Source organism: Bactrocera oleae, chromosome 5 (assembly GCF_042242935.1).
Source record: "Bactrocera oleae isolate idBacOlea1 chromosome 5, idBacOlea1, whole genome shotgun sequence".
Classification (NCBI taxonomy): Eukaryota; Metazoa; Arthropoda; class Insecta; order Diptera; family Tephritidae; genus Bactrocera; species Bactrocera oleae.
The window spans coordinates 35,353,335-35,373,493 of NC_091539.1; the positions used below are offsets into that span (position 1 = coordinate 35,353,335).

Sequence of the window (20,159 nt, forward strand, 5' to 3'; positions counted from 1 at the left end):
TGGTGGCGAAATTTTCCCGCACGGCTGCTGCGAGTTAAATTTGATTTTTCCTATTTGAAATTCATGGCCGTCGTGTGCCACAGTTCCATTTCCGTTTCAATTGTTGTGAAGCATATTTTTGGGCGCGCCTATTTTTCTTTTTATTTCCTTTTTTGAGCATTCCCTTAATATTTATTGATTATACGCGCGCATAACCCTTTTGTTGCCCCCTTTGTTAAGCATTTGTGCGCGTGTGTGTTGTTGTTGCCGCTGTTTCGAGCACAAAATAAAAACAATATGCCGTTATTGCATGCATTATTAATATGATTTTCTTCATAGCTAGTAGCAGCACAATAGGCGCCGAGAGGGAGCTTACACGCTTGTGCGCTGCCTTCAGAGCAGAAAGGCCTCACACAAATCCACTCATACACACATATCCACACACGCAAGCGGCTATCGCCTCAATTGTTTGGCCACATTGTTGTGAAATGTTGAAGCGCATTTTTAAAATGAATTTTCCAATTTTTCCACTAAATAAAATATTTAAATTGCCAATTGACTGCAACCGTTTTGGCCGTCGTTCTGAGTGTATGAATCGTTATGATTTTTGCAATTCACCGGTTTTGGTTTGTGAATTTCAATGTAGAAGCAAAAATTCAATGCATGCAAAAGTTCACTTCACTTTTTACTTTTCTTGTAATTTTTTGATAAACGAAATATTAATAGTTTTGTGTAGTGGTGAGTATTATATTCTAAAAGGCTTAACTGTTAAATTGGTTGTGATATAAAAATTTTCTACCGAGGGTGATACATCACTTTTAGCGATCTTCCACACATCTTTATTCTACGATTGGCTCTTTTCTTCAAAATAGTGTTCAGGTATAGGATTTACCTCTTCATTGTGGTTAAATTTCGTTGCGCCGAGCTTTTTCTTGAGGTCGGAGAAGAGGAAAAAGTCGCTTAGATGAATATTGTGGATTGATGGAAAGCAATTTGAAGCGCCATCAATGTAATTTTGCTACTTTTTTTTTTATAAATTTAAAATACATTGCCTTGTTTCGACTATTAGTATTCATAATTCATCGAAATGGAAACACCAATTAATTATAGCGATCTCGCTTATAATTTCGTAGTACGATTTTCATTTTCCTTCAAGATAGTCCACAGTAAAACGGTCGAACGGGCTACATCCGTGGAAGTCGGATCATTTTCGTTGATTTTTTACTTGTACATTACCTTGATTGTGAGCTCGTACGACACCTACTTTGCTTGGAACTTTCATATACCTAAATTTTCAGAAGCTATGTGTCGAACACGTTCCTTTGATATCTTAAAAGTATAAAATATCTTGATTCATTTCATTTTCTACTCATCCAAAATCATTTCATGAATATCCTTTATGATTTTGAGCGTAAAAGACTGTTTTGAGTGTACACCGCTTTCATCAGAAATCAATAGTTTGAGAGTTGTGAAACTTACTCAAGTATTTTTTTTGAAATATGTCTTACTAGAAAACATATTGCCTGAATTCTAGTGGCGTTCTCTCTTAGAAACACTACGACTTTTCGGTCTGCCTTGGAATACGCAAATAAATATATTTAGCAAACTATTGCTGATATTCAAGGCAATTTATATATAAACCTGGTTTCAAGGTGGAGGAAATCACCCTTAACCAAATTCGGTTGACACAGCTCAGAAAGATGCATTTTGAAATCATCAACTGTTTCTTCTGGGGTCGAACCTGGCGCCTCTCTGTAGGCATTGTCAACTCTCTGAGCGAAGTTCTGGACTTGCAAAAGTTTGTCATAATTTCTAATTAATCTTGCGATTCAGATTGAATCTTTTAGATTATCACATGTGTCGACTAATAACAATAAGCATACTACAAATGGAAGTAAAAGTCCTTAACAAGTTTCTATGAAACTTGTAACTGTAAACTAGGTCTGTACTTAAAACAATCCTTCTTAAATCGGCCACTATCTCCTAAGATCACTTGAGTGCAAGTGGACTTTTGGTGTACAAATTTAAACTTCTTACGTGCTCAATGCTATTTTGTATCTATCATACAGATGTTATATGCACAGAACAGCTAAAAAATTCTCTACAAGAAAACAAAAATAGCGAAAATTGACAAAATGGCAGAGTTTAAAAAAAGTTGAATTTTATCCAAAATGTTGGTCGTTTTTGGCCTGTCGAAATTCGATTTTTGATCAGATCAAAAAGCTGATGGCTCATTGTATGGACTATATACAGAACATGGAGATAATTTGATAGTGATCGTATCATTTGTCTCCAAATAATCACTCCAGCAAATTCGAAAAATGCAGTAACTCAAAACTATTTGAGACGTATGTTATTTTTAAGAGTATAATTTATCGAAATAAAAAAAAAACACCTTTTTGTTAATTTCACAATAATTGTGCCTTTTTGCGAGATTTTTACCAGCTCAATGCTATTTCATATCTATGATACAGCTTTTTGTTCAAAAATATTAATGAAGGCGGTTCCATTATCTGTTTAGTGAAATTAATTTAAATGATTTTTCTGATGTTTTCATAATCATCTAAAAATTATATCTATTGATGCTACGCCAGTAGTATAAAATCTTTAACTATTTTAGCATCTACGAACAATTCCTATAAAGTCTTCTACTTCTCGAATATGGATCTAAAATTTTAAATTTCTTAATATTTAAACTTATATTCATACTATTTCCAAAAAATCGTACAATTGTAATCTCCAGAACTACATATCTACAAGCATGTAAGGCTAAAACACTGTACTTTAAAAATTATGAACTTACCGTGTCAATTTCAATTAATTCTTGTTGCTTCTTCTTCAATTCCGGCGCAGTGCTTTCCCAAACATTTCGCTATTAATTTACAATTCACGCGCTTCATTGTATTGCAGCTAATAAATTTTTAAAAAATTAATTCAATTGCCAAAAAATCATTGAGCCATGCAATATACACTGCCTCTCTCGCACCGCACTCCGCCTTGAACTGTCATTCATCCGCCCAGTGCTCTCACACTGTGCGGCCGCTCACGTGCGCGACAGGACCACTTCACAGTGGCGTTGACAGCCGCCGGCCGATCGCCATATTTGAGTTGTGAATAAAATTTCTCTGCTTTTTTTTTCTTGCTTTTCGAAAAAATTTTTGTGGCTTTTGTTCAAGCGGAAATGTGACGTTTGTGTTAATTTAACATGCGGGTCTTCAGTTGCAGCACTACAAGTGAAACAATAAAAAACTGACGAGCAAAAAAAAAATTTAAATCGAAATCGAAAAAAAATATAAACGCATGCACCCAGTCATTGTTTTTACAGTTAATTTTTCATATTTTTTTTGCCTGATTTATTTATTTTTTTTGTTGCCTTCAGCATAAAGTTTGCATAATTTCCTGTCGTCATCGATATTGGCGCTCGTTGATGTGTTGATACGAATGTCCGAATTGTCGCTGTTGTTTGGTATTGTTTTTGCAATTTTTTTTTTTTTTATAGAAAATGGTTTTGTGTGTGGATTGGTTGTTGGTGCTACTTTTGCTGGCTGCCTGTTGGAGTTCTAGGCTAGTGTAGTCACTGACTCCCTAGTGGGTTGGGGCGCTGGTTGCCAGCCGTGGTCTTCAGCGCAAGAGAAGCTCAGTCAGTGGTGCCCGGAAGTGCCCGCAGCTTCTGCCGCAAAACATTTACCGTATTCCATTTGTATGTGCCACATGCCACAACTACCATATGTAGCAGTACCTCACTACAGTGTTACGATGTTTACTGTTTGCATTTTTGTGGTATTCTGCCTGGATACACCCAACCGGATTTTTTGTTGCGCTCATTTCATAAATTTTATGACATTTTTTTCCAGCTATTTTTCGGCGCACTATTTTTGCTCAGTTTTTACCAGCACAGAGTTAAAAATCACAGATTGGTTTCAAAGCTCCCATCAACAATACGGGTGAAGAAAAAAATAGAGCCGTTAGTCGTAGTAGGTGGGCGACAAACGACATTCATCAGACGCTGCCGGCGATTATACACTGACAGCTTGGGGGTATGAGCAGTGATATGTTGGCTTATGAACACACACACACGCGTTCATATATACATATGTGTGCTTATCAGCGGTCCCGCTCTGTGCGCTGGTTGGTGCACCTCTCACCAGTTTTCCGAGTCACAGGTGCTGCGCTAGTTGCTGTTGTGGACTTTTTGTAACTGTTTGTGCGATTTTTCATCTTTTTTTTTGTTTTTGTAAGATAAACAAAAACTTGCACTTTTTTCATGCCAAACTTTCCAAGTAACCAGTGCTTTGCTGTTGTTGGTGTGACAGCAGCAGTTGCTTGTCGCTTTCATTTTTGTTGTCTGCAAATAAACTGTCAATCGATTTACTTTGCTGTGGCATTGTCGCGGTAAATATAAGTGGGCTGTTGGTTGGTGAAAATGTTGCATAAATCATGAAGGTGCACCCTTTTCGGATAGGAACTTGGTTGCTTTTGCTCTTTTTGTTGTTGTCACACAGTTTTGTAATTCCTTTGTAAACTGCGCTGATTCAACTAGTGTCGCTTAAATGTGTGTTGTGTCACAAAATATTTTTGTTTCGTCAGTTTTAATGTTCAAAAATATATAAAATAAACAAACACCAACAGTACTTAGACATAAAGTCAGTTCCCTCACTCATGATCAATTGTACCACGCTTTTATAAGCAGTCTAACCCTCTTCGGGTACCCTCCATCCATACAGGGGGCTTTATTTAGCTCCTGGGTAATCGAAACAGTGCTTGCATGATAGTCGGACCATTTCCAATATTTTATTGATTTTCGAGCGATTCGTTTGTTTGAGAGCGTCGTGCATCTTTGCCATCAAAATTACCGGAATGCAATCGACAAAACCGATTGCGCATAATAGGTGCTACAAAATCAGGACCTTAAATACTTTTAACATTTTCAGCCGCCTGTCTTACGTTTTCACCTTTTTCGAAGAAAAACTGTAAAATATGGCGTATTTTCGCATGTTTGGTGTTCACTTCTGACATTCGCTCAAACAATACTGAGTCAAGCAATCGTAGAACTGTCTCAGAATTTGTTTTAGTACGATATTTTATCTTTCTTACTTTATATAGGGTAATAACCGCACTTATACAACGCGAGTTACAGCCATCTACTAAAGCCATCTATTGTGGGAATAAAAAATCGGAAAAGTGCTTCATATGAGTTCTATAGTCACCGGTTGACTATAATTTTCATATCTAATTCGTTCTACTTAAAAATTCTTTAGAATATTACACGCTCGCAACAGTGACAGAAGTATAGTTTTAAGTACAAAATTAAGCAAGAGGTAGGGTTTTATAAACAAATTTTGAGAATAAAGAGAGGTACTTGTATATTGTTGTAACTTAGAAATGCAGGTTAATATTACTATAGGGTGATCCATTTCAAGGTTTCTTACTTTTTTAAAGAAAAAATCTACTTGTAGAAAGTTCAAATTTAATGGCGAATGTTTACTATCATTCGAAAAAACATTTTTTTGCATTTATTTTTGAAGATTTATCTCTTTCAAATGTTGGCCGCAGCTGCGTCTCAGATGGTCCATCCATTGAGTCAAATTTTCAATGACTTGTTTGAGCATTTCAACTGGTAACTGGCGAATGACACGCGTGATATTTTGCTCTAAGGCCTGAGTTGAGGCGGGATTGTCCGCAAATGCTTTAGACTTTACATATCCCTTCTCACAGGGAAAAGTCTAACGGTGTGATATCAAACGATCTTGGTGGCCAATCGAACGACTGCAATTTCAATTATATCCCTACATTTCATTTATAAATATAGAAGTAAGGTATTAGGAACTATATCTAAAACCACTTGGTCTATAGATAAGATCTGAACAGTTACCAAAAATATGTGAAATCAGCACATTGTGTTCGGTTTCGATCGAGTTTAGCGTTCTTATTTTTATTTATATTAAAAAAACCAGACATATAAGATTCTCAGGATTAGAAACCAGGTACAAATAAATGCTGTTTCCATATGACTAATTTTTGTATTATAAAGGATGTTAGCAAGATGAGCTGAACTCTAATGTCATTCCTTAACTTTTCGCTTTTAAATGAATTTGTGGCCATTCACATTCGCTATTACCTATGTACATACATATAGATATCGAAAACTGCCAGCTAAATAGATAGAAGACAATTGTCAACGAAGGTAAAATGAAGAGAATTGTCTGTCATTGAAAGGAAGCAAAGGAAAAAAAATCAAAAGAACATACGAAACGGTACGCTTTGTTCTAAACAACTCTCGCATGTCATGACAATCGACAATGACTTGGCTTTAGACTTAAATGCCCTCGATTTTCTAGTCAAGCAAGTGGAAGAAATGTTTCCTTTGCTGACATTTCCCTTCGTTCAAAAAACTCAAAATCAAAAAAAAAATAATAAAATTCTTTATGCAGCCACTTTTTTTCACGCACTTAACTGACGATTTCACTCTTTTTTCTACTTGCAGATTCTGTGTTGGCGATCGTTTCTACCTGTGTGAGAATAAGATTCTCTGCGAATATGACTATGAGGAGCGTCTGGTCTTCGCCTCAATGGCCAATCATCCGATGTTGAAGCGACATGCCAGCGCCATTGGACAGGGTTCACCGACCGGCGCGGGTGGTTTAATGGGCGGCGGCAGTCCTGGTGGACCGGGCAGTGTTGTTCAAAACGGACCGCGTACACCGGGCGATCACAACAACAACAATGGTCCACAAACCGGCCCCGGTGGCTCACCGTTCGGCGTACAAGCGGCAGCAGCAGCGCATATGAAGAACTCGCTGGGCGCGTCTAGCTAAAATAAAGCTTTGGCCATGATTGCCGGCGGTGGCAGTGGCGGCAGCAGCGTCGGCATCGGCGCCAACATGGGAGCCACCAGCGTCAGTGGGTGTTATTACAACAATGGTTTAAATGGCGGCGGCGGCGGTGGCAGTGGTGTTAGCGGAGGGCCCGGTGTCGATGTCGGTATCGGTGGCCTCGTTGGCTCTGGTGGCGTTGGTGCGGACGGCGGCTGTAAAAGCTACCAAAGAAAATACTACGACATAAATTGACTGAATGATGTGGGTGGCGGTTGTGTCAAAAGCAACAAAAATCAGTGAAGTTGTGAAGCGACATACATAAAAGCATAATTAACACCACATACATATACATATATGTATGTATGCATTTGTATGTGCTGATTATGCGTGGTTGTTTAGAAATGTTTGTGGATATCGTAGAGTATGTATTTTTATTATTGACTCAGTTATTACTTAACGCGCATACTTTCCTTATTACCGTTATGTATATGAAGTTGAAAGTGTGCTTAGGAAAGAATTTAGTTTTTAAATTTAATTCATAGCAGGACAATATTTAATTTTAATTTACCATATAATATAGTTTAGTAATATTATTAAATATGTATTACATTAATATAATTTCACAAAAACAAAAAGTTAAAAAACAAATGTCGGTGTGTTTTACCATGAGTTTTGCAAACAACTGTTAGTGCAATGTGCGACTGGAGTTTAGTTTTGAAATACTGGAAAGTTTTCAACAAATTGGTTTTGGAAAAAATTGTTTCGAGTACAAGAAGAAAGTGTGCCAAAAATGTTATTGAACTAAATTGAAATTGAAATTCATTTATTTCATAAATTTTGTTGTTTGTTAAAATTTAAATTTTAACTTATCAACTATAACTTTTATGTTATTTTGGTATGTGTTTTTTTTTTTAATTTTTTAATAATTTTGTTTGTTTACAATTTTTTTAGTTAATTAGTTGATTAAAATTAAATATTTTTTTTGTCGACTGTTTTTTTATTGTAATAACTTTTAATTTTCATTATGTTTCTGTATTTCATTTTGCTTTTGCTGATTTACAAAATTTAAAAACTTTTAAGCCTTTGTTTACTCTTTGCGAAATGGTTTGCTTGTGAATTAAGTGAATATAAATAATAGTTTTCCAATTTTATTTTCAATATTATTTGAGCAGCAAATGCTTATTTTTAATTTTTTTGATGAATATTATTTTTTTATATTTTTATGTAAATTGTATTTAGATTGCTCAATTTTAATATATTTGATATTATTTTTTGTGTATTTAGTTTTTATTTCCTAAAAATATTGATTTACAAAGATTTCATTTAGAAATAGTTTTACCAGCTATTTTTTATAAAGACTTCCTTGATCATTGCATATTTAATTTTTAATAGTTTTACCTTATTTTATTTTATTTTTAAAATATTTTTATTTCTAATTATATAATTTTAATTACTTTTTAATTTTTTATTTTACATTCAATAATTTTCAATTATCGCACAATTTGTTTTTATTATTACTTTTTATTTTCTATTATTTTAAATATTCACACAATTTCTACCTATAAGTAAACATTTTTTTTTGTTTTTTTTAGTTAATTTATTTTCTATTTTTTTCTTTTAATAATGTTTGATTTTTCCACGATAAAAGTAGATATTACTATCCTATTTTTTATGTATTATAAATTTACGTATCTAATTTATTTTCTAAAATTTTTTATTTTTTATTTTTATTTATTATTATTTTATTAAATCTTTTATTTTAATTTTTTTCTTTATATATATTTATTTTTAATTTTCGCATCATTTCTATATTCATATTTTTTATAGTGTTAAAATAATTACAACGCCAACTATATTATTTATTTTTATCTACGGATTTTAATAATTTCAACGATGTTAATGGCACTATATTTGGATCTATTTAATAACTTTTTCTAAAAACAATGTTGCGTAATATTTTCAATAATTTTTCTATGAATATAACATTTCTAGCTACAAAAGACCTACAATTATTATTATTTTTTGTTGAAAAAATTATCTTTCTGGTCTATAAAGCTAAAAAACAAAAATAATTTTTATCCAGCAACAATGTTATTGACACATTTCCAGCAATCCGCGATATTTTCTATAATTTATTAAGCAACAATGTTGCGCAACATTTATTCGTAATTTTCGTTTTATTTATTTTTTCTCAGTACATAATTACTCAAAGAATTTTTCATTGCAACACGACTTCTAATAAGAAACTATTTTATATTTGTATAATCATGTTTATACTGTTTACAGGGTGTATCAAGCGAATAGAAAAATTTTCAGTTCTTCGATTGAGTGCAAGAAAGTTAATGTGTAAAATCTCGCAACTTTATTGAGAATGCAAACAAAGTGGTGTTTTTAGTCATCCCCACCGAACTGTATTGACTCATGCTTAGTTGTTTTGTAACAATTTGTAAATTTATTTAAAAAAATTAATTTTCAATAGTATATTTAATTTAAATTATATTGTTTAAAGGCTTAGTGAGCTGTTTTCTATTATTAAGTATTACAAAAACAAAAAATAATAAAAAATATTTAAAGATTAAACTGTATATAAAACGTAAGATAAGGACGGCTGCTTTGAGACCATATGATTTATTAACTATTATATAAACAATTACATAATAACAATGAAAAAAATAATTTCATCCAAAACTTTGCATTGTACGAATGTTGTGTGAAGAAAAAATTTGAAGATGAATTGTTGATTATTTTTTAAGTTTAGTTTAGTGCGAGGCTAAATAAATTGTATGAGCATAGTTTGAGAACAAAAACAACAATTACACAATACATATTCATACTTATTGAATGCGAAATGCAAAACGAACTGTCAACTGTGTGCGAATATTATGAAAAAAAACTATTTTTAAATATTTATTCTATAAGTGTGTGTATAATTTATGAAGATATAAAATTGTAATATTAATTATGAAAGAATAAGAGGGAGTAAAATGAAAATACCGTAGTACTACAATACATACATACCTATTACAGTTCTTTGTTGTTTTTTTCCAAATATAATTAATTACTTCATAGAAATAACTGTAAAAAATTAAAAAATAATAGCAATATATGCGGTAATGGATGGAATTGTAAAACAACAACAAGAAATCTCGAGAAGCGCATATTTATTAGCGTGTGTGTACTTCGGAGCTTCCGAAAACTGGACGGTAGGATTTGCAGAGAATGAAAAAAACAAAAAAAAAATTTAAAGAAATTTGCAATATATTATACACGCAACAGATATAGCTAATATAAAAAACCTTCCTAAATCTAATAGCAATAACTCAGTTTCAGAAATAAACCCTATGCCACAAAAGCAACAACTGCAAACAAAACTCAGACACACAAAAAAGAAGAAACAGAAAAAAAAACACTCAAAAAGTCCATGCAACATACACACACAGCGTATAAAGTTTATGATAAATTGTAAATGCGAATTTAATAAATAATTGCGAGCACAGCAAAGGCCAGTCAAAACCAAAGTTAGTGAAGTGCGCAGCAAAATATACAACAATTACAATAAAATCAAATACATAACTGTATAATATGACATAGTATTTTGTAGCCGCTCGAGTGTGAACACTCCAACTACTATATTATTATTATTATTGTGTAATTAACTAAGAAGAGCGTACAAGCTAAAGGAATTTCTAATGGAATTCAATCAAAAATCAAAATATTACATAAAACTGATAAGGATTACGGAGAATATTGAGTTGTAGAAGAAGAAAACATGCAAAAAATAAAAATACAATGCAGACGATGAACAAATTAATACATAGAAAATATATAAATAATACGATATTATGAGAAAAAACACTAAGAAATTAATAAAAACATCATTATTAAAAAAGAAAATATGTATGTAATGCGATGCGTTTTATTTACAATAAAATGGAAGTTGTTGTCGAATGTGGAAATATTCGTAGAGGGCTACAGCGCTTTTGCGCCGCACATGCTGTAATGTCTTTTTTAAATATGCAATATTTCCTTTCATCCGAGAATAGGACCCATTCCCAAAATTCCTGTTGACTTTCGAAATGTGTAGTTTCCTGGGTGGTACACGTACATGTTATTCATTCCTCTTTAATATTTTACGTACGGTATCCTCATGAACATCCTTATGAAGCGATTTTTTTGAATTTTCGCTTATTTGAGAAGCCGCTATCTTAGGATTTTTTTTACTGTTCGCAATATTTCACGTTTATTTGGCGCGGTAAATTTGTCAGGCCGGCCAGAAGGAAGTTTTTATACAATGGAACGAATATTTTCGAAAGTTTGCAGGACATTCTGCATAGCAGAATGAGTTCTTCGTATAATTCGGCTTATTGAACGGAAATTCTTTCATAATTTTTTTAGTTTCAGTATATATTTTATTTCACCACTACTAATATCTTTTCTTTTCGGACTCTATCGTTAATTCTTTTACACTAAAGCGTCGAAGTCTTTATAAAATAAGGTACTTGTATTGATCTCACAGCAAAATATCACCGAATTTAAAACGAAATATTGTAGATCATTACGTTAAAAGTGGAATTTCTTTATTGAAAGTGTACGAAAACTTTTTCTGGGTAAAAGTGCCACATTTGTGTTTTATGCGTTAAAAAAAGAATATTTAATAGTTACCATTATGAAATATGCAGCAGATTATAAAGAAAATCGATTTGTTAGAATTAGTCTATGTAGATGAGTGCTCCAAAGCTGTCAATGAGAAGTTTTCATACAAAAAAGTTCTCAAACTAAGTAATTTTATAGGTCTGAACTAAGAAAATAGTTTACAAATACCCTAAAGCAGGCGAACGATACAAATCGTTGATAGGATTATTGAACACGAAACTCGTACTGAAAGTCTGTCACCCAAGATGAACAGAATTTTTAGAATAAAGCAAGCTAATTAGATCGGACAACACTTTAAAGAAGACTTTGCGAACTAAAACAATATACCGAAGGAATATCTTCGCCATTTTGAGTATTTTTCGGGAATAATACTATAATCCAACATATATAGGGTGAACCATTTCGAGGTTCCCTACTTGTTTAAAGAAAAACACGGAAAATTCAAATTTAATGGGGTTATGTTTGTTACCGTTTGAAAAAACGCGGTCAAGAATTTCGACTGGTAACTGGCGAATGATACGCGTGATGGTTTGCTCCAAGGTGTTAATCGAAGCGGGATTGTCCGCATAGACTTTATATATCCCCACAAGAAAAAGTCTAACGGTGTGATATCACACGATATTGGTGGCCAAACGACCGGCCCAAAACGTGAAATTATCTACTCACCGAAGTGTTCTCTTAATAAATCTATTGATTGATGCGATGTGTGGGAAGTGGGGCCATCTAATTGAAACTAAATGTCACTGAGATCACGAGCTTCAATTTCAGGCATTAAATAGTCGATTATCATGGCGTGATAACGGCCGCTACTGACGGTTACGTTCTCACCGGCATCACTTTTGAAGAAATATGGTCCGATGATTCTACCGGCCTACAAACCACACCAAACCGTTGTTTTTTCTGAAAGAAATGGGCCTCATCGCTGAATAAAATTTGGCTCAAAAACGTCCGAATCGACTGTCCAAGGTCTTTGTGTAAACTTTCAGCTACGGCCGCTATATTTTCTTCACTGCGTGTTGGACGTGGTCTATTAGGTCGAATATTATCCAATATGAATGCTGGGTCCCAAGATGGTTGACCCGATTAAGTTGACAATAAGCTGAGCGAAGCGCAAATTTTCATAATAATGTTGAACGATTTGTAAACGTTGTTCGGGCGTAAGTCTTTCCATGATGAAATGCCAAACAATACTGAACCAAAATAACAAAACAGTTTGACACGACTTACGCCTGATCTGCCAAGAAAAGGCTATTAAAAAAGTACCTCTAGTTGGATCACCCGTTATAAACAGATCAAGAGGAAAGGTTGTCTCGGAGCACGAGAAAGAAGTAATGTAAGTTCAACTTCGCATAAAGCTGGAAAACCCGTTTTATAGGATGAGTAGAATAAATCCAACACCTTATATATTTAGAACTTTATATACAACTATACCTTTGAAGTTTCTCTTTTTACGAAAAGCTTCTAGGAAAAATATAGAAGTTGGTAGGTTGGGATCTCTGTTTTTGATAACTTAATTTCTTCTTTCGGAAGAAAATAAATATTTCTAGCAGGACAGACATCAGGTTGCTTATTAATTATCTGACTGAATACAACTACCTAGACTCTCATATGCTCTCACGGCCAGAAGTCCACGGCGCCGAAAAGAACGGGACTATATATTTGACGAAGGGCGAATCAGCAGCATCCCTTATAAATTATTTCGGGATACAGCAATGTACGTTATGCAGTCTGGATTCTCAAACCTAATTCAATTCTGTGTCGAAACATGTCAGTCCAGCGCTGGCTAGACGAAAGCTCCGTCAATACGAAATATCTAATCATATAATTATTGGCTCTTTAGGGTTGTACATTATACTAGTTACTCTAAAATCAGTCATCCCCTGTAAGAAACATCAGATCTCTGAATATACATATTTCTAACACGATAAAACTTTTTATGCAATCCATCTGCCGTTCGAAGAGGATTTAAGACTTGCAAGGCTTTCGATTACTAGATTTTATTTATTTTTTTATCTAAAGCGCATAGTTTATGTTTTATACATAGTTGATTTATTAAAGTGACCTCAAAAGGTCAAAATTAAAATAAATTCATATTGAAAAACTCGAAAAAACGTTAACTTCGGCTGAACCGAGCTATAATACTTTTCACGAGTGCATTTCATATGGCATCTATACAAGTATGTATAACTAAATCTGAAAACGTAACCACCCAACGGCTTGTACTCGTATGCAAGGGAAAATGTTTTGCTACTTCTTTCTAGCCACGTTGTTTCACATAATAAACTTTCAGGTCAAATAAAGGTTATTTAATAAGGAAAAAATATTTTTTATGAAGAACTTGGTCGTGATTTTGATCGGTCAGTTTGAACAATAACTATATGCGATAGTGGTTCGGTTTGAAAACTTTGTTCGGAGATTATACCAATGCTTTTGATAACAATTTATGCCAAATTTCGTGAAGATATCTCGTCAAATGAAAAAGTTTTTTCGATTTTGTTCGATCAGTTTGTTTGGCAGCTATATGCTATAGCAATCTCATATCGGCGGTTATGATGATGATGGATAAATGAGTGGTTTCTCAAGGAGTAAAGGACATGTACAAAATTTCATAGCGATATCACAAAAACTGAGGAACTAGTTCGTGTATATACAGACAGGCGCATATTTTCAATATTCAAAACGAAATTTACTCAACGCACATTGTAAGTACATAAGTACAACAACAAAAAAAACAACATTAATATTTATATTGAATTCATTAAAAGAGCTCCATTGATAAGAGCGAAGAAATGACATTTCCATAAGCATTATGTTGATTATGGCACCAAGCAAAGGCGAAAAACAAAGCAAATACCCTTGCGTCCTTCCCAAAAGAGGGGTGGAGATAAAGTTCAGTTAACAAAGAGGAAACCCGCAAGACCGATGACATCTTCATGGCGCGCCATTCGGAGCAAAACAAAAGCAACCGACTCGTACAAAGCGCCGATTTGCCCGAACGGCAATAATAAATGCGTACAAAAAGTAACAACAATAAATGTAATAAAAGAAAAACGTTGATAAGAAGTTATGGCAATGCCATTGGGAAATTTTGTGCGGCTGTATAAGTGAAGTTAGATGTGATGGGAGAAGAACAGAAATTTTCCTCAAGCGCGAAAGGTTTCGACACAACCACGGGCGCCACCAGCAAATGGCAGCTGAAGTGTTTGGTCGGTGGGGTGCTGAAGTGGAAAACTTGTACAATGGCTTGAAGCGATTAGAAATTGCGCATATGAACACACATACGCGACTGCTCATATGCTTACATGTATGTGTGTGTGCTCGATCTTCGACTTAAGTAATAAGGAATGAGCGAACTTAAACAACTTTATCATAAAGTGCATCGGTGGTATGAGTTCGATAGTAAACAATATTGAACGCTGTAATCTATGGTAACCGCAACGAATAGCAACAAGAACTACAGCATCATCAGCGATTGTTTCAGTCGAAAGTTTCGCCTCGGCATCAGTCGTGGTGAATGCGCCGAAGGAGCTGTTAAAATGACTTTCATTATTATGGCTTTGGCAGGCGGCTGAGTGAAGCATACGCACACATATACAAACACATACACATGTATTCGTAATATGCGTATGACAGCGATTTAGAATAGTTTTCCAATAAGTTTCATGCCGTTTTACTTCCTCCTTCTGCTCTGTTTTTCGACATGTCAACGATTGAATGGATCTTATCTAATTGTAATAGAAAATCGCAATTTATTCTTGCAAGAAAACTTAAAATTGAACGCGACTGACGGCAGCCCAATAAAGATTATTTTTATATTTTTCGTTGTATGTGTATGTTAGTTTAAATAGGGTAAATAGAGGTTTTACGGTTTTGTTAAAATAAGGAATTAGATATGTTCTGATGTCATATTCTAAATGTTTCCTTTTTTTTCTAAAAATTCGTTAAATTTTCATTAATCATAGAAATGGAAATCTCTTTCATGGAGAAAATTTAGCGAATATCGAAAAATGCAGCAAAACACCAAAAAACAAAGCAGATTGTATTTAAGACACATACGTGTACATACATTTCAATTTCTATATTAATAGATATATATAGACAAAACTACATACAAATAAACACATGATGAACCTTTTTTCCAACAAAATTTGGCATTCCATTAATCATTGGGTTTAAATTATATTGTTTCACAACTAAAATTTACAGTGAGACTTTTTAGGAGGCCAATTGCTTACTAAGGTTTCAAACAGTTCTTGGGGTACACACATGTGTACATAAGCATATATTATATATGGCATTCTTCACCACTATAAACCTGCATTAGCATTAGCTTACTGAATCTAATCAAAATCGTTGCACCATTAGATATTCAGGGGGGTTGTAGAATCTGATAGTTGTCGGAATCAAAATTGAAACCGTTAAAAAAATCTAGCAGGTATCATGATTTCAGATATTATAGATGTTCGAAACAGAATGTGTCTTTGGGTCTCACGGAAACCAACTTTATCGGATACTCGCTGACAGATTTGAAATGTAAATTAAGAAACTAATTTATTTCATTGTTACGATTTAATTTATCTTTATTTCTATTGTGGGAAACATAAGAATAAAACACAAAATACCATAACTATAGAGTTTACAAAACGTAATAAACGTAATTTAACATCATAACAAATGCATTTATATTCAGTCGATAGTGTGATATAAATCTGTAAAGTAAGCATGTATACAAGCATACAAATAAATGCAAGTAAAATTTCATATGCGATTCCCCTGGTGCATCAAGTGTGATCTCTTAATATTATAACGGTTTTCTTGATAAATAGTCTACCTTGTAACTTACTCTTGAGTTCGATCACTGGTGTCACCCGATTTCACCCATTTTCACATCGTAGGTAGAGGTGCTAAAAACAGTTGATCCCAGTGAATTATGTTATTATAGCTTTAGCGGTTTTGGAGATATGTATATTAAACCTATTTGGGGCAGGACCACGCCCACTTTACTAAAAAAAAATTTAACTACAGATGCCCCTCCCTAATGTGATCCTGTATACCAAATAATAGTCTTGTATCTTATTGCGGAGCTTTGTTATGGCAATATATTTGTTTTTGATTAATGGCGTTTTGTGGGCGTGGCAGTAGTCCGATTACGCAACGATTCCATCTGCAATACCAACCGTCTTACGGTAACAAGAAACATGTGTACCAAGTTTCATAAAGATATCTCAATTTTTACTAAAATTACAGCTTGCACGGACGGACGGACGAACAGACAGTCACCCGGATTTCAACTCGTCTCTTCATCCTGATCAAATATATATACATAACTCTATATCTAACTCGATTAGTTTTAGGTGATACAAACAACCGTTAGGTGAACAAAACTATTATACTCTGTAGCGACAAGTTGCGAGAGTATAAAAAAGCGGAACTCATTGTAAACCTTGTTGGAATTGCTTTAAAATGTTTTCACTTGCCAGTTTTGTACATTAGTAAATGGCTGTTCGAATATTGGTTTTGGAAAATCTAATCAGATTCTGCGACACCATTGAAAATCAGATGTCCAAAGCAAAAAATAAGCAAATCTGTCTTAAATCTCACAATACCCCTGATTATAAGCTGTTAAGCATTTTCTATAAAAGCGAAGAACCAAATTAATTTTGTTGTGTTTAACGGAAATTATTCTTTCAGCTATAGTATACTCATTAATTATATATGGGTAATAAGCAAGAAAAAGAGTTAACTTCGACTGCACCGACGCTATAATTACCCTTTACAGGTGTATTTTTTTACAGAATGAAAGGGTATAAAAAGATCTTAATCTTGATTTTGATCGGTTAGTTCAGAGAAAATCGACTGGTATGTACTTTATAGGGTCTTCGACGTTTTCTTGTGGGTGTTACAAACCTCGTCGCAAACTGACTATACTCTGTTCAAGTTGTATAAATTGTATATTCTCAAAAGTTTAGAAATTTGAAGAAAAATTAAAAAATGGTTCAAAAAACTCTACGAAACCAGAAAGAGTCCTACAACGGAATTTGAGGTTATATAATATGTTCATATCGTCAGCAATTTTCTCGAATCAATATCTCTATTGACCTATTCGATATATGTCCATATAACTAAATTGTATAGTAAAAACCAACTAAAAATGTATGTCTTTTTGTCTTTTCGGGATATCATATAGATACTATATGGCAATGAAAAGCTGACCGGGAGATCATCGAGAGAAATCGAAACGCGAATGGATTTACATAATACGTAGTAAACATATTAATTTTCCCGAAGGTTACCATCAGAAACCATTTGCCTTTTCGGATCAAAGTACAAAATTTACTGATTCTGTTCCTCCACACATTAAGTATACTCAGGATGTCAATTGTCAGGAATCATCTTTAATTTTTACACCAATATCTTGTGGCCTGTAAACCTCTCATCAGACGCGGAATATCTTTGTAGAGCTTTTGACGCTCAATTTTTCTATTTTATTTGAATTCCTCCTTTCTTTATTAGATGAATAGTTACTTTTCAATTCTTGGGCACGCTTTTTAAAGTTTTCTCAGGTTGTATCCAAAGGTTGAAATTAATGAGCCCCACATTTCAGCTGATGCGCGTCGCTCATCATTTTTACAGAAATATTAAAAGAATCTCTCGCGCAAATACAGATTGTGGTGTGACGATAATTAAATATAAGGAACGATAGTACTCGGCGAAGTTTTTTCACTACCTCGAATACTACTCCAGACTTTTTTAGTTTTACATGAAATTCGACGTGGAAGGACTTTTTTAATACCTTGACTTGTCTATCACGTTTGTTTGGGTGGATGCAAGAATATTGTTTCTCGTGAACATCGTTGTAGGAAAATGGCGCCATAAAACATATTATATTTAAGGCTCTACGATTTTTTTAAAGGCAATACGTAATTCGAAACATTTATTGGTACTTATATAATTATGATATTCTTTGTAAACTAAGATGCAACTCAAGTAATGATAATCGTAAAATACCCTTCAGATTATGTCTGCATTTAGGTGTGGATAACAGAGTATGAAAAACCCAAAGTACAACTGAGGAACTAGGTCTATAGAACAAGTGTTTGGCTAAGTGTGGTTTCTGAATTAAAACTAAAAACACCATATTTGGAGCAACTAGTAATTTTTTCACATCCCTATATGTTTCTATTACGACCCACTGTATGTAAGCTTAATGCTAAATCCCATTTAAAGCGCTGTCGAGCGGCGCTTGTTTTTCCTCAATGAATAGCGCTCTTGATTGCCCGAGAAAAATGATGTCTGCTGACAACGGTGACATTTTTAATCGGCTCAATTGCTAGCAAACAATGTATACATACATATCTACGATGGGGCAACAACAAAAACCAGAGGGCATAAAAAGCCACAATAAAAACAGGTTGGCATTTGTGACAAAAGATATTAAGCGACTATGACACGTGATTAATTATTGTCAAAACAAAAGTCAATAACAACAAATATGCTGTCAATAAATGTGGAGGCAGCAACAACAAACAATAGCTGCATAACCAGTTGTGGGCGAAACGCAATATTCAACGCTGTTCAATACTCACCAAACGGAAACGCAACATTGCGCGGCTGATTGACTGACAACAATCGACAGTCGGCGCAACTGTCACACCCTCACCTCCCCCCGCAAAACTTATTGTTACATTTATACGCAACAACAACTTGCTTGACAATTGATTAAGCCTATCAGTCAGCACTCGGCGAAGGTGCTGCCTCGAGCAGTGCCGGTGACTAATATTTTTGGCATTCAACAGCCAACAACAGTTGCTAGCGCCGCTGTTTAGTTGCCAACAAGCACAAGGCGACCAGTTTGGAAAATGCCATTTCCGTTTTCTTCACTCGCCGTCAAAGCCAGAACGCAGTTGCGACCATCGAGACAACACAGCTAGCCGCAACCCTTTGACGAGCTGTTATTGTTGTTGTTGTCATTTGCATTTATGTAAACTTTCATAAATATGCGGATTGTTGTTACAATTACAAGCAATTATAAAATGAAATTCATCACAACACGCTAATGAGAAGGCGGAGTTGAGCTATATACTCTTATACATATTTATATACATATACAATTTATATATACATGCAATATATATCGCTCACATTCATACTAACAGTTTCTCAATGCCTGGTCCACCCCTTAATGAGGCGCGTTTAAAATATCAAAGGCACACTTGACAAATTCTACTTTGAATTTAATTAAATAAATTAAGCAGCACAGTTAGACTCGGCGTCGAGTTGGCTGTAGCGTCGCGACTTGGTTGAGAATTTTTGCGATTTTCACCTCTTTCATCGCTTTTAATTATGCAAATATTCTAAATTCTCAGCTGCTCGGCAAGCTGCTGCTGCTGCAGGAAGTTATAATTGCTGTTGTCATCCTACTTTCTTTATTGTTGTTGATTGTGTTATAGTTATTTATGCGAAAATGTTGCACGACAATTAGAAAACAACTTGTGGCATTTGCATCGTCGTGGAATGCCTTTGATGAAATATTGCTGAAATGTGACTAGTTCAACTTTGTTTTAAATTAAACGCTTAAGAGTTTCAGAAATAAAGTTGATTTTACTTTAGAAAGAGCTATCCTTTCAAAAAACAAGAAAAAACGCTAACCAAAGCTATAATATTCACATGTGTATTTTATAGCATACAAGTGTATAAGAAAATCTTAATTTT

General features: G+C 34.1%; 1 protein-coding gene across 1 annotated transcript in view; it reads left to right on the forward strand.

Annotated features, from left to right (window-relative positions):
- Bx (LIM domain-containing protein Beadex) overlaps positions 1-6,934 on the forward strand; it is a 171,345-nt gene extending 164,411 nt beyond the window's left edge. Inside the window, exon 5 of the mRNA XM_036371654.2 lies at positions 6,464-6,934. Coding sequence (XP_036227547.2) covers positions 6,464-6,794 — 331 coding nt within the window. The 3' untranslated portion in view covers positions 6,795-6,934. The remainder of the gene's footprint in view (positions 1-6,463) is intronic.
- The last annotated feature ends 13,225 nt before the right edge of the window (positions 6,935-20,159 follow it).